Here is a 14,612-nt window from a genome sequence, read left to right on the forward strand (position 1 = left end):
TGTCTTTAAAAGTCAAACATAAATCTGTAATCCAAAGATAAATCTTTATTCGGAAATTTACCACTGGAAAGAGGAGGAAGAAGAGGGGGAGGAAAGGAGGGGGAGGAGGCCGAAGAAAAAGGCAGAGAGGAGGAGGAGGAGGAAGAAGAAGAAGGAATGGATCAAAAGCGTGGTATGGAATAACTATGAGCAATTGGAAGAACTTTTTAGGACAGGGGTCTCCAACCTTGGCAACTTTTAGACTTGTGGACTTCAACTCCCAGAATTCCTCAGCCAGCTTTGCTGTCCCAGAATTCCTCAGCTTTGCTAGCTGAGGAACTCTGGGAGTTGAAGTCCACAAGTCTTAAAGCTGCCAAGATCGGAGACCCCTGTTTTAGGGGGGGGGGGGTTCGAAAATAACAGCGCTCCCGTTGTTCAGCGCTCTCGAAAGTGGAACCCTCCGCAATCATAGAGACTAGAGACTATAATATAAAGACTAGAGACTATTATAGAGACTATAATAATGATAGTACAGAGCGCACCCAGACTTCCGGTGCCTTTTGTCGGAAACCTTGTCAAGCCGGATCTTCCGGCGTGAGTGTGACCATAGCGACGTCCGACATGGAAACCTCGGGGTTGTCAAAACCCTTATGGGCTTCTTCTTCTTCTTCTTCCATTGGGCTCATTTAAAGCGCCGCGTCCTTGGCCTTCCGCCCGTGGCTGCGGGCCGCGGAAGCCCAACGGGGGCGGCAGGCAGATCTCCGGGCGCGAAACTCAATCCGGCGCATTCCTTAGGGACACCAGCGAAGGGGGCGGGGGAGAGAGAGAGAGAGAGAGAGAGAGAGAGAGAGGGAGGGAGGGAGGGAGGGAGGACGCCGTACCATAGAGAGGAGCCGGCCTAGAACGCCCTCGGGCTTTCCCTTTCACTTCCGGCGTGAGTGGAAGTGGGGGGGGGGGAGGGAGGAAGGTGATAGTTTTGATAGAGTTCGGTCGGTGGGGGACGGGCGGAAGGGCTGTCAGCCTGTCTCCGGCGGTTGTGACTCTTGAGGGAGAGTGAGGAGGAGGAGGGCGCGAGCTCTTGGGGAGAAGGGAGGGGGGGCCTCGCAGGACCGGCATATCCCGGGCTTGGCCGAGCAGGCTGCGGGGGCCGAAGAGAAGCGAGCGGGTGTGTCGTCGCCTCCTCCCGAGTATCTTTGCGGAGGGAACTTGCGGGCGGCGAGCAAGCAGGGAAGGGGGACTGGAAGCCCTGGTAGGGCCGAGGGAAACACTCGGCCTGTCGGCGTTTCTTCTAGTCGTTCGGGGCGTGGAGGCCTCATGGCAGCAGCAGTAGCAGCTGCGGGGGGCTCCGGCGGCCCTCCGAACCCTGTGGCGACCCTCCACGAGGAAGCCGTCTGTGCCATCTGCCTGGATTACTTCATAGACCCGGTGTCCATTGGATGCGGCCACAACTTTTGCCGCGTGTGCATCACTCAGCTTTGGGGTTCGGGTGACGACGAAGAAGGCGACGAAGTGGCAGCCTCTGGCTCGGAGGGGGAGGCGGATGATGCGGGGGGCATCGATGACCTGGGGCCCGAGGAAGACGGGGATTACGACGACAACGACCTGGAGGACAATGATTATTTAGGCGATGATATGGGCGACGAGGAAGAGGATGAGGATGAGGATGAGGATGCATCCAGGGAGGAGGAGTACGACGATGAAGATGACGATGCCTGGGAGGATGATGACAGAGAGTACTGGGACCAGGATATCTGGGATGCTATGGAGAATGATTTGTTTTTTGATAATTACGATGAGGATGAGGAAGTGATGGATGAAGAGCCAGAAGAAGAGGCAGAATATACAGTGCCGGCAACTCCACCTACTCCGCAACGGCAGTCTTTCACTTGCCCTCAGTGCCGCAAAACTTTTCCTCACCGCAATTTCCGACCCAATCTTCAGCTGGCCAATATGGTGCAGATCATCCGACAGATGCATCCACAACCGCTGAAGCCTGCCATTACGTCAGCTGATGTGGTGGAGATGGCAGCAGCAGGGGATTCCTCCCAGGCGCCATCTACTTTAGCTGCAAGCCATGCTCCAAGAGCCCTATGTGAGAAACATCAGGAGCCACTTAAGCTCTTTTGTGAGGCAGATGAAGAGCCCATCTGTGTAGTGTGCAGAGAGTCACGAAGCCATAAACACCACAGTGTTATGCCACTAGAGGAAGTTGTGCAAGAATATAAGGTACGGAATGCAACCAGATGGTGTAAATGCTAGTGTGTAATCTTGTTAAGTTGGAGCCTTCTGTGTTATGAAAGCGTTTATAGTATTATAAATTTTGCCAGGCTTTGACAAACATTAGTGGTATACTAGTATAAATATAGAGTCCCTGCTTTGCCTACAGAAAAACCCCTGGGTGATATATTTATGCAAATACGTAAATATAAATAGATCAATAACAGATACTCTTTTGAAAATTCTCTTATTTAGCTGCCCTGTAATTTTCTGTCAAAAACAGTATATAGTTCATTTTCCCCTTTAACTATAGAAGCTACAAATTTAGGTCATTTAAGAGAGAGATGGGATTTTGTAGAAGGTGTATTGTAAAAATAGGAAATCTGTTTGCATCGGAGGTATCCAAATACAGTGTGGGAACTATGTTACCAGGACATGAGGATTTAATACTTATTTCTCTGAACATTGGATCTGAACTTCAAAAAAGTTTCTGCCAGCTGCTGTTTTTATGAATGTAGAACATAAATACAATTAAGTTGTGCCATTCTAGTTATTCTGGTTTTTTTTAAGGCTAAACTCCAGGGCCACTTGGATCCATTGAAAAAGAAACTGGAGTCAGTTCTGAAGCAGAAATCAAGTGAAGAGGAGAAGATAACAGATATCAAGGTAACTTCAATATTCCCTTAATTCTCTTACATTTCCAGTCAGTCTCTTGTTTGAAGGATCACCTTATTCTTAGTGTATATTTTTATTAATGAAGTTTGGTGAAGAGAAAATGTCTTGGTCTTAAGAACAGATGGTTGTCTTTGCATTAAGAAAATGATTCTTTTGGGATTATCCTGAAGTCAAGGATTTAGAGAAGTAGAAATCTCAGATTCCTAACTGACATACCCAGGATTCTATCTGAATTTTAGAGGCCTGGTTTTAACTATAAAGTATATAGATGGCTTTATCTGCCAGTCATAAGAATTGTGCAATCCCATTCTTCTAAATATATCTCAGAGGATCTGCTGATATTACCTCTCAGTCTGAGGATATATGGGTCAATCAGTATTAGAATTGGTCTCGTCTTCTAATTTCTTTAGTATTCTTCTTGGTCTAAACAGAGATGACGTTAAGTAGAATTTCAGGTTCTGCCTAGGACAATGCTTAAAATAGTTGAAATCAGCAGAGCTCTCTGCAGAGTCATTTTTATTTCTTTTCTTGTAAACTGTATAATGATTGGGATTGTTTTATTGATTTAAAACATTCATACAACATTTATGGAGAAAGGATTTTAATGAATTCAATGAGGGTTGAATTATTTCTTGTGATTTTGCCTCAAGCATGAGTTTAAAAGTGGGAAAAGATTTTCTGTCTTTCTACCACAGATGGGTACAGATACGCGTTTGCCAGTTGTATAGATTGGTATGATTGCTGTTGTTTATAAAACCAGGCAGGATTGTCTGGTCCTGCTGCCTGCTAAAGAAGCTGACATAGATTTAATGTTCTGTGCCATAAAGTGGCACAGTCCCAAATCTTGGCTGTGTACCCTCTCAGTATTGCCTTCTTGTTCCTTTCTTCATCTGCCCCAGAACAAGATGAAACTTGATATGAAAGAGTTTGAGTCAGACTTTGAGCGGCTGCATCAGTTCCTGGTTGGAGAGCAAGCTATGCTGCTTCACCAGTTGGAAGATCGCTATGAGATACTACTGGCCAGCCAGAGTAGCAACATCTGTCACCTGGAGGAGCAAGGTGCTGCCCTAAGCCGTCTTATTGCAGAAGCAGAAGACAAGAGCAAGCAAGATGGTCTGCAGCTGCTCAAGGTAAAATCTCTTTCTCCAGTTGCCCGGATTCCTTTTTGTGACTGGTCCCAAGCACACCTGCTTGTTATATATAATTATAATAATTAAGAACAAACACAAAGATATAAGCCCTCGGATTGCTTGATCTGTTAAAAATAAGAATTTACCCTGTGGAATATACATTGCTTTAAAACCTATCTGGCTTGTTATCTAAATCAAGCATGATTTTAACAATCCTGATGGTAGAATACGAGCATAGCAATGATCTAAAAGACATGCCTAAAGAACAGCAATGTTGACATTTAGCCTTGAGAGACTCAGAGAGTAGATTTTGAACTTAGAACCCTCAGATTGCATTATTGACATCTGGCAGCTGAATTTTGGCAGCCTGATTTCCGACTGCTTTTCAGAGATAGTTAAGGGTAGTAGCGAGAGTAATTTGTTTTCCAAAAATGTCCCACTTCCATTATTTCTAGCCTAACGAAAGGGCCCAAAATATGGCATAATTAAATAGCCTTTACAGAAAATCCGACCTCTCGGTATTTCCCATCTTTATTTCGGGAGCATGTCTGGGCATCTTATCAACATCTCTTACTGTATTTGAACACTCAACTGTTTAGTAGGAAATGGTCTATAACATGAATACTAAAATGCCTGTGGATTTTAAGGAATTTTTTTCACTTGTGTAGGACAATTTCCTACAATGATTGTTTCTCAAGTTGCAAATGTGTTGAATTTAGTACATGTGATACATTATATGTTTGAAAACTGGAGTCCCAAATGAATAATATATTTGGGGTTTGTAGATATTCACTTTGGAAGGGGATTTGACTAATATTCTGTTCAACTGGACAGAACTGGAACTCGGAAATCTGTTCGGATCATTGCATTGAATTAGATGCCCCACACATTAGTTTGTATGATTTGGATGGTATTACACACATGTAGAAATGGCTTTTTTTTTTTAGATCTGTGTTTGAATCAAAACAGGTTGGTTAGGAGGCGAGAGCTATTAAATGTGGGAGATAACAAAAAATCATTTCCATGCTAATTCATAGAGCAGGTAAGTCTTTTCCAAAGCTGGAGCAGTTCTGGTAAAAGAAGAGGGCTGAGAGCCATAAAGATTTTCGGGGATCCTCTCAGCCTTCCATAAGGCCTTAAAGAAATGGGGGGTCCAGAGGTGTAACCGAGCCTATGCATTTGTTATGCTGATTTATGATTTGAATTTCTTTTTATCCTGTCTGCTGCTTCTGGGTGTTTTTCTGTTCTTTTTGTTTCTTATTCTTTCTTTTCATATTGTCAGCTACCAAATTTGAGATGAGCAGCCATAGAGAGAAAGAAAGAAAGACTGGCTGGCTGGGTCCGCATGATTTATTGATTAATACCTATAAGTCTTATAAGAAGTTCATAAATGATGCTCAAAGTGTGCAGGCCAGTTTCCCAGGGGAGGGCAGGAATGCTGATTATGTCAACAGTCTACTGCTTCTGAGCACCATGAGAAGCACTAAGTTAGGTGTCTGTTAAGCTTAGGAAAGGTGGAAAGAGAAATTCTAGATTACAGTTTGTAGGAGGTATTTATTTAAATAATTTATACTTAATCCTCTCACCAAAGACATGCTGGATGACATATAAAGATTTTATTTTTTTTAAAAAAATCGCCAAATTCACGGTTTATAAAATCAGGATATAGTATAAGGAGAGCACTTAAGACATGGCTTTTTCCCAAGTGTTGGGATAGTGTGAGGTTAAAGTGGAAGATAACGTGTGGATTACCTCAGGGAAGTATGGCAGTAGCATGTTTTTTCTATTTTTTGATGGTTGGTTTTATTCTTTTTTATTTCCATTATGTACATGTTGTTTTATGTTTGATTATAAGCCACCCAGAATTTGATTTAGGACTTGGGTCTGCAACCTTAAGTACTCAAAGAGCCATTTGGACCCGTTTCCCACAGAAAAGAAAACACCGGGAGCCACAAAACCTGGGTGGGCATGGCCAATTCGATGTCACACACTTCCACCAGTCACATGACATCCCCCCCCCAGTCATGTCTACCCAGCCAGTCATTAGGGCAGAGAACCAGTTGTTAAAAAATACCGGGAACCACAAAACTCTTTTGACATATCTCTCTCCCCTCCCTCCCTCCCTCCCTCCCACTCTCTCTGTATCTCTCTATCTCTGCCCTGGCCACTTCTCCATCCCCCGTCACCCTTACCTTCTCAGGCCAGGCAAGGAGTGACTGGGAGGGCGAGGGGCGGGGCCAGCTAGTGGTGGGATCACCTGACAGGGAGCCACAGCAAAGGGCCCAAAGAGCTACATGAGCTACAGCAGTTTCATACTAAGAAGGCAATCACCTGTTTAAAGTGAATCATCCTGATATGCAATATATCTAGCCATACAGCCATACAGCGTCAAGGATCTGGGTAGCGTCAGTCACATTCAAGCCAGGAAGGCTGAAAAGTAGTATTTATTCAAGGAAAGCTTTTTGACAACAAACACAAGATTTGGAACCCCAAGAAATCATACACACACATCCAAAAAACCAAGAAAACCCTTTCCAGAAAAAGCCCACAGGAAATTGTACAGAAAATTGGTTGTCTTCTTTCAATCTATTTGTGCTGTTTTATAACATTTGGTGTACGAGCATCCTAACCTCTTTTCTTCTTTTTCCCTAGGATTTCAAAGGCACTTTAGTCAGGTTGGTTGAATTTCTTTTGGTTATTTCTGGTTTACATTCCTGAAATTTGTGCTTCACTGTTAGCCAGGTTGTATCTGAAAGTCTCTTTAGAATTTAAGGGCTTTTCACAAATACCTTTGAGCCAATTCTGCAAATGACAGGTTGAATACAGAATATCTGGAAATCTCATCATATTGTCACTTGGTTTGAGTTAGTATTAGTTGAGGGATTTGTACTAATTTCCCATCAACAGAAAGACACACACCTCAAAAAAATGGTATGGAAACTTGGGATAGATCAACTTGTTTGAAGTTAAATAGCACTGAGGTTGCTTAATGCATGTATGGCAGTTTGCCTGGGAAACCTAGATCCATTTATTTAATTTGATTAATCCATTTATTTATGCTTGGTCATGAGAGAAAAGTATATGTGGCAGTATCTTAATAGTTTCAGCTCAAAAGATTGTGTAACTGGTAACATGCAGCTATAATTATTTTACTGAGTCTAGCTGCTGTATCTATTAGACTACATTAGAACATCATTAGCAGAGTTAATTTAAGAAGCTAAACCTCTGGCTTTCCAAAGATTTTGTTAGAATATTTACTGGAAACCTGCTCACTTATATCTTTTCTGTAAGTAAGGACCATCCAGAGAATGCCTAGCTAATCTAGGATCCAGGGGAATTGCAGTGTTTCGGTACTGCTCTCTATTGTGGTCAAGGGTGGTATTTGTGGCTGGTTTGTTAGTGGTTTGTTAATGTGATACACCTGACAGTAGCCTGCTAATCAACTGATCACAGTCCTTTCTGACTCTTATTGGGAACAGAATAAGTAGGTCCAGTGAAAAATCTTCATATGCATGTGACCAGAATGGCTTCATCCTGTAGCAATAGCAATAGCAAAGGAACTTAAGACTTATCTACTACTCCATAATTCTTTACAGCACTCTGGAGGGTTTACAATGTCAGCATATTGCCCCCAACAATCTGTGTCTTCATTTTGCTGACCTCAGCAGGATGGAAGGCTTAAGCCCTGTCAAGATTGAACTTCAAGCGTTAGGCAGAGTTTGAATGCAATACTGCAAATAGATTTGATGAGGGCCAACAAATCTTCCCCATGTTTTTTTTTATTATTCTCCTATCATTTTAATGAATTAATATGCTTGCTTCTTGTCCATTTCTGTGTGAAAATAATATGGAAAACTTACACAAAGAAGAGGGAGTCAAACTATTCTCCAAAGCACCTGAGGGTAGAACAAAAGCAATGGGTAGAAACTAATCAAGGAGAGAAGCAACTTAGAACTAAGGAGAAATTTCCTGACAGTTAGAACAATTAATAAGTGGAACAACTTGCCTCCAGAAATTGTGAATGCTCCAACACTGAAAATTTTTAAGAAGATGTTGGATAACCATTTCTCTGAAGTGGTGTAGGGTTTCCTGCCTAAGCAAGGGGTTGGACTAAAAGACCTCCAAAGTCCCTTCCAACTCTGTTATTCTATTCTGTTCTAAATAGAGAAGTACTGCTGTAGCAGCAGAGTTACCCTAGGAATAGACTTAGGTCCCACCTAGTATGTTGCATTTTCTGTTCTTACTCAATGCTTTTCTTGCTGGTTGCCATTTATCTCGTTTTATATGTTTGCTCTCTATATGGTCCCTTTGTCAGGTGTGAGAACATCACATTCCAAGATCCAGAAATGGTGCCAGTGGACACAGGAAAGAAATACCGGAACTACTTCCTTATAGATGTTTTAATGAGGAAGATGGAGAAGGTCTTTAGCAAAGCACCTCAAGGTAAGGAGGTAACTGAGCTGATTTTCTCCTGCAGTTAGACATGCAGAGAAAAATACATTTGATCCTAGCCATGTTGTAAGGACTTGCCTCTCCTCTCTCTTCAAGAAAGCAGAACTATCACGCCCTCGTTGGAGTCTGAATCTGCAGCAGAAGATGAGCTGGAACAAAAACTGACAGCAAATGAGAGGGCAGCTCCGTTGACCTTGGAGGAAACTGGGGAAGGGCAGAGTCAGTCCAGGCAAGGCTGTTCGGAATTAGTTAGGCCTGCAGGCAGGGAGGAGAGGCAGAGCTCAAGATGGGAACAAACGCTGAGTTCCTGAAGTTTTGTATGCCAACATTTGAACTTGCCAAGAGTCCTTGCATTCCTTTTTGGTGTTTTAGGCCAGGGGTGGGCAATTGTGGCTCTTTTACAACCTGTAAGCAAGCAAGCAAGACAGCTTGACTGTCTCAGGAATTCTGGGAGTTGAAGTCCACAGGTTGTAAAAGAGCCACAATTGCCCACTCCTGTTCTAGACTAATTATCTGGATCTTTTGCTCCCTGAACTCCTTGCTTGGCTCTTGTTTTGCCAAATACATTTGGGATTTATAGCCATGCAGCCTTGATGCAAACAGTGCTGGGCTGGACTAATTGCAGGCAGAGACTGCTTGAGGTTTGTGTCGGGGTTTGTTTTCACTGTCAGGGTTCCAAATAACACCCCCAACGAAAGAAGACTCTGAGGCTTGAAGTTCCTCAAAGTTCCATTTTATTAGAGATGTCATATTGACACATCTGGGAAAACCCGAATCTGAATGCTTCCAGGTTTTCCCCACCCAAAAGAAAGTCCAAGTCCCTTCCCCTGCACCCACATGTCCATCACATGATCCAATCAATGCACCATCCCAACTGGAGATGCCTCTCAGTCATGCCACTCCAGGTGCAGGCTGAACGTCCTTGATTCCCAGAGAAAAGAATGTTATTATGGCTAGATATCTCTACAACTCCATGCAATCCCCCTTCCCAGTTTCCCACAGCACTAATTGTGATAGCCCTGAAGATCCAAAGAAAAAGAAGGCTTCCAGGGCTGACAGGCTGCCCCCCCCCAACCAATGATCGTGTCCTGCAACGAGAGTAACATGAATTAATTCAATAGTTCCTAACCACCTCTCTCTATTTCCCCCACCCCCACCCCCAGAGGACCCTTTGGCTTATCAGGTAATTTGTCATGGAATTGCTTCACTAATCTGTCGGTCTTTACATCCCAGCTTTTAACCCAAGTAGCCTCAAACAAAGGGTACCCTTTCCAATGAACTAGGTACTGTAACTGACCTCTATACAATCTAGAGTCTAGGATTTTCTTAACCTCATAATGGGTTTCCCTTTGCACCACTATAGGCTTGGGCGCCGGTCGGGTCTGTGGCCTCAACCTTGAACCGACTGCTGGCTTTAGCAAACTGCAGTGAAAGACAGGATGCACTTTCCCTAGTATGCATGGGAGGTTAAGCTGAACTGTCACTGGGTTAATTACTTTCACTATTGGAAAAGGTCCTAGAAACTTAGGTCCCAGCTTTTTATTGGGCAACTTCAATTTTATGTATTTAGTTGATAGGTAAACTCGATCTCCCACACAGAAGGGGGACTGGAGAGATCAGTGTTTGTCCGTTTGTTTTTTATACGCCTCAGTGGCTTCCCTCAGCGCTTTTTTGGTGTCTTCCCATCCCTTCTTTAGCGACTCCATTTAGCTAGAGTCATGGAGGAAGGTGGTTCTCTGGGTAGCTCGGGCATGTACTGCGTTGTTGTAAGCCACTTCTGCGAACAGCAGCAGGTCCGCCCAGTTCTTTTGCTGGTAATCCACATAACATCTTATATATTGCTCCACCATTGCGTTCGCTCGTTCCACAGCTCCATTTGTACTCAGAAAGCCAAGCTAAGTCCCTGAGTAGACCCGACCGATTTCAGGAACTCACTCCAGAACTTAGTGGTAAATTGGACGCCTTGCTCTGAGATTATCCGGTGGGGCACCCCGTGCAGCTGGTAAATCTGCTTGATAGACATTTTTGCCAGTTTCTTGCTGAGGGTAATCCCGAGCAAGCAATAAAGTGGGCTTGCTTGGAAAACAAGTTGATTACCGTCCAAATGACTGTATTCCCTCCACTCTCTGGGAGCTCCACTATAAAGTCCATTGTGATTTCTTCCCAGGGCCAGCTGGGGTTAGCCACTTGTTGTAGGAGTCCAGGAGGTTTCCCTGGTCTCATCTTCATGGTTGCGCAAGTGGCACAGCGTTTTACGCAGTCCTCTAAGTCAGCCTTTATCATTGGCCACCAAAACTGTCTTTTGGGCAGGTGCAGAGTTTTCAAGAAGCCAAAATGGCCTGCCAGTCGTGAGTCATGGCTGCGCTGTAAGACTTCCAGCCTCAAGTTGGTAGGAACATATAGTTTAGAGTAGACCCTTTCCAAGCTAGTCCATCTCTCATGGTTAAAACATCTTTGTTGTCTGTAAGCCATTGGTCGGCTGGGAGCGCTGATTTCAGTGCAGCTGTCAGTTTGTCTTGCATGGGATCGGGTTGGCGTCTGGCTTGGCCCTTAATGGTGACTTGCGCTGCTTGTTGTAAGTGGGGGATGATGGCGTGGATGACTTCTTCCCTCTGACTATCGACTTCCCAGAAACATGGGAGCATTTGGGGAGCTTTTGGAGCAATAAAGAGGTTGTTTGAACTGCCAGCTGTTTGTGTTATCTCTGTGCCAGGCCCTGAGCCATCACAAGAACTCTTGAAGCAGGCATTATTTCAAAAGGAAACTTATTGAGAGAAAGTGATAGCAAGTAAAGCAAGGCAGGATCTGAAGTTCCCGCTTAAAACCATTAGGAAGGGGTTTTCTGCAATGTTTAACCAGACCATTCCCACCCTATTGGCCTTCTGAAAAGCGGTGAAGACCTGGCTTTTCCGGCAGGCCTGTGACCGTTGATCTCGCTCTTGCGATCCGGCGAGATCCGGCCATGAATGGTGTGGATGAGTTTAATGTTTTTAATGTTTTTAATTTTTAAATGTTTTTTATAATGATTTTAAATGCATTGTGAGCCGCCCTGAGTCTTCGGAGAGGGGTAGCATACAAATTGAATTAATAAATTGAATTAATAAATAATAATAATAAATTAATAAACCTATGTCCAGTCTAGATGAGCCAATCTACAGGTGCGAAGTTGTGAGAACAACTCAAGCTGAGAAGGTTATAAGCTGTTCTCAGGTGCCTGCTTTGCCCATTCTTTCGGAGCTGAGACAAAACAAATGGCCCCAGGCCAATCCCTCCTCCTCCCTTTCACAAGCAGGTACATCAAAGTGACAGGTAGACCAGAAACAGGAAAGAGTTTTGTAAAGGAGTATCCAGGGCTCTCCTCCCTGCCAGAATGGCAGTGTCCCAATAGGGATCTAAGGGACCTGACAGATGTATACATCCATTGTGCAATGGAAGCTAAGAATTTATTTATTGTAAAAATGTCATTAGAAGAGGAATAGAAACTGTGCAGAAATAGCAATTCATATAATTCATGCTGTGAAAGCCTTTTCTTTTTATAGACTTCTACCCCAGGGTTTTGCAGGAGTTCAAATAGATGAGTGTTTCTCAAACTTGGCAAATGCTGGCTGGGGAATTTTGGGAGTTGAAATCCATATATCTTCAAACTTTGAATAACACTGTTACGCAGACCAAAGTTTTGCTCCCTACTTAAACTGTTTTTGTCTTTTTTCTCTTACAGCGGATTTGACTCTGGACCCTGAAACAGCTCATCCACGGCTCACACTTTCCTCAGACTGTCACAGCGTCCGACTTGGGGAACGTTGGCGGGATCTTCCGGATAACCCAAAACGCTTCGATTCCGACTACTGTGTGTTGGCCTTGCAGGGTTTTTCGTACGGTCGCCACTACTGGGAAGTGGAGGTGGGGGGCCGGCGAGGGTGGGCTGTAGGGGCAGCCCGCGAATCGGCCCGACGAAAAGAGAAGTCCAGCAGTGGTTCCCACCAGAAACGGGAGATCTGGTGTGTAGGAACCAATGGTAAGAAGTACCAGGCTTTGACTACCACGGAGCAGACATCCCTCTGTCCAGCTGAGAAATTACGGCGCTTTTGTGTCTACCTGGACTACGAACGAGGCCAGCTAGGATTCTACAATGCTGAAAACATGGCTCATATTCACACCTTTAATGCTTCATTTCGCGAGCGCATCTTCCCCTTTTTCCGCATTCTGTCTAAGGGGACCCGCATAAAAATCTGCAATTGATGCCATTGCAGCTGTTGCGCATAGCTGAATTTATCCCTTGAGGCTTCTGCTTCATCCCATCCCCACACCTAATTATGCTTGATAAGAGTTTCTCATCCTCCTTGGACTTTGGTGGATTCCTTATCTAGCTCTTATTTTGGATTCCTTTTGACAGGGATTCTTCCCTTCGGTGAATTCAGTTTTGCACAGTTCTACTTCTCTGGTGCTTGACCAGGTCATAGATCTGACTTTATCTTAAATGGGTTCAGATCCATTTTAGCAAAAAAAAAAAAAAAAGTGCTTTCTCTTGCTCTTTCCTTATACCTTTGGGGTATGCTCACATGCCAGCTGATTATACTGTTCTCAGATAGCTGAGCCCCTGACCTTCAGAAGAGAAATTAGACCTTATTGAACATGCAATTATAATGGTTGGTGGGACCTCCCATGGCTTTTTGACTTGGGTTGAGCAATCCAAGACTTGTTTTTGACTTTCCTAAGGATATCTAAAACTTTCTAGTCAGGCTTTGACAACTTAAAAGATAGACCTATGTGTGGTAACTTTTCTCTGTTTTGAATTCCCCTGATCAGACAAGTTGACTGTTCCAATATGTTCTTGGGGTTGAATCAAAGTCCATGCTTTAAGCTGGGATGAAGAACATGTGGCCCTCCATATGTTACTGAACGACAGTTTCTAAAAGCCCCAGCAATCATAGCCTATGTTGAAGGATACAGGAATTGTGGTCCAGTAACATCTGGAAAATGAATAGCCCCAGTGTTAATGTCTGTGCTGCTTTTACCAGAGCCCGGATTCCTGTAGCGCTCACAATAGCTTTGTATTTTAAAGTAACGATATGGAAATATTTTGACGGATTCCTAATGCTATTATTCCTCTTCAATTGCTCCAATGCCTGTATTCTGATTTCCTGTTTTTGCAATTTACTAATAACATTTAAAAAGAAAACACAAATGCAAGTTCTGTCCCATGTTCTTCTTTACACTCGTTTCATGTGATGTTCCATTTGAAATGTCTCTTAATCTTTGATGCTCTTTTTTCTCTCTCCTGCCATTTATCTATTCTAAAATGTCATATGCTGGCCATTTGGAGCAATGACAGTACCAAGTGCTGTTGAGCTGTTGAATGTCAGTCATGATTGTAGATGTGTGTGCTATCCCATCAGATGCTAAGATCCCATTATTGCTGTCTTACTCACCCTCTCTTTCTCTGCCTTCCCACCATCTGCTTTAAATAACTTAGTTTAGTCATTCACTAGTTTTAGCCTTCACGGTGGAGTCTTGAACTTCTGAAGGCTTTACCTATTCCAATCATATGTGGTTTTCTAAAAATTCTTTTTGGCTTGACAGAGCTGCTTCTGAACTATTTTTTGCTAAAAATATTAAAAGGAAATCTAGTTTTTTGGGAAAAGGTTGAGAGATAAATAAATAAATGATTACATGTTAAAAAGCTTTGCTGTTGTGGTTTATTTGAATACTGAAAATGAGAGGATTATTTGAAATTATTTAATGAAGCGGTTCAGGGTTGTTGCTTTTTAATGATATGAAGAATTCTTAGAATATTCTTCTGGAAGGACTTCATAAGCCAATAGTTTCAGTTAAAACCAAGCCTAAGGTCTAGAGTAGAATACTGTAAATCTTGTTAACAATCCTATGATGTAGAGCTGAGTCTCTGGAACAGGTTTGATCATTCACCTACCGGGCAAATCCCAGACAAGGGCAAGTATTTTTTCAATTGCACCGAGCAAAATATCGACTAGAATGGTCCTTGGAGGCCTTCTAGTCCAACCTCCTGCCCAAGGCAGGAGTCCTTACTCCATCCTGGACAATTGGTTGTCCAATCTTTTCTTGAAAATTTCTCTGCTCCATTGATTGATTGTTCTGTCAGGAAATTCCTCCTTATTTCTAGTCTACATGTAAATCCGATCC

The 14,612-nt window shown here is 43.4% G+C and overlaps 1 protein-coding gene across 1 annotated transcript; it reads left to right on the top strand.

Annotated features, from left to right (window-relative positions):
• Window positions 1-561: 561 nt before the first annotated feature.
• TRIM41 (tripartite motif containing 41) lies at window positions 562-14,133 on the top strand. Its single transcript, XM_087883831.1, has 6 exons — window positions 562-2,205; window positions 2,767-2,862; window positions 3,771-4,001; window positions 6,654-6,676; window positions 8,317-8,444; window positions 12,172-14,133. The coding sequence occupies exons 1-6, from the start codon at window positions 1,294-1,296 to the stop codon at window positions 12,690-12,692; spliced, it is 1,911 nt and encodes a 636-aa protein (XP_087739957.1). The 5' UTR covers window positions 562-1,293; the 3' UTR covers window positions 12,693-14,133.
• Window positions 14,134-14,612: the final 479 nt, after the last annotated feature.

The sequence above is a fragment of the Pantherophis guttatus genome, chromosome 2 (assembly GCF_059756535.1).
Source record: "Pantherophis guttatus breed Tessera chromosome 2, ASM5975653v1, whole genome shotgun sequence".
Classification (NCBI taxonomy): Eukaryota; Metazoa; Chordata; class Lepidosauria; order Squamata; family Colubridae; genus Pantherophis; species Pantherophis guttatus.

Excerpts from the sequence above, each read along its gene's own strand:
- TRIM41 (XM_087883831.1), top strand. The coding sequence starts at position 1,294 with ATGGCAGCAGCAGTAGCAGCTGCGGGGGGCTCCGGCGGCCCTCCGAAC. Across the intron at positions 2,206-2,766 it reads AAGTTGTGCAAGAATATAAG|GCTAAACTCCAGGGCCACTT; the intron begins GTACGGAATGCA and ends GTTTTTTTTAAG. Across the intron at positions 8,445-12,171 it reads CTTTAGCAAAGCACCTCAAG|CGGATTTGACTCTGGACCCT; the intron begins GTAAGGAGGTAA and ends TTTCTCTTACAG.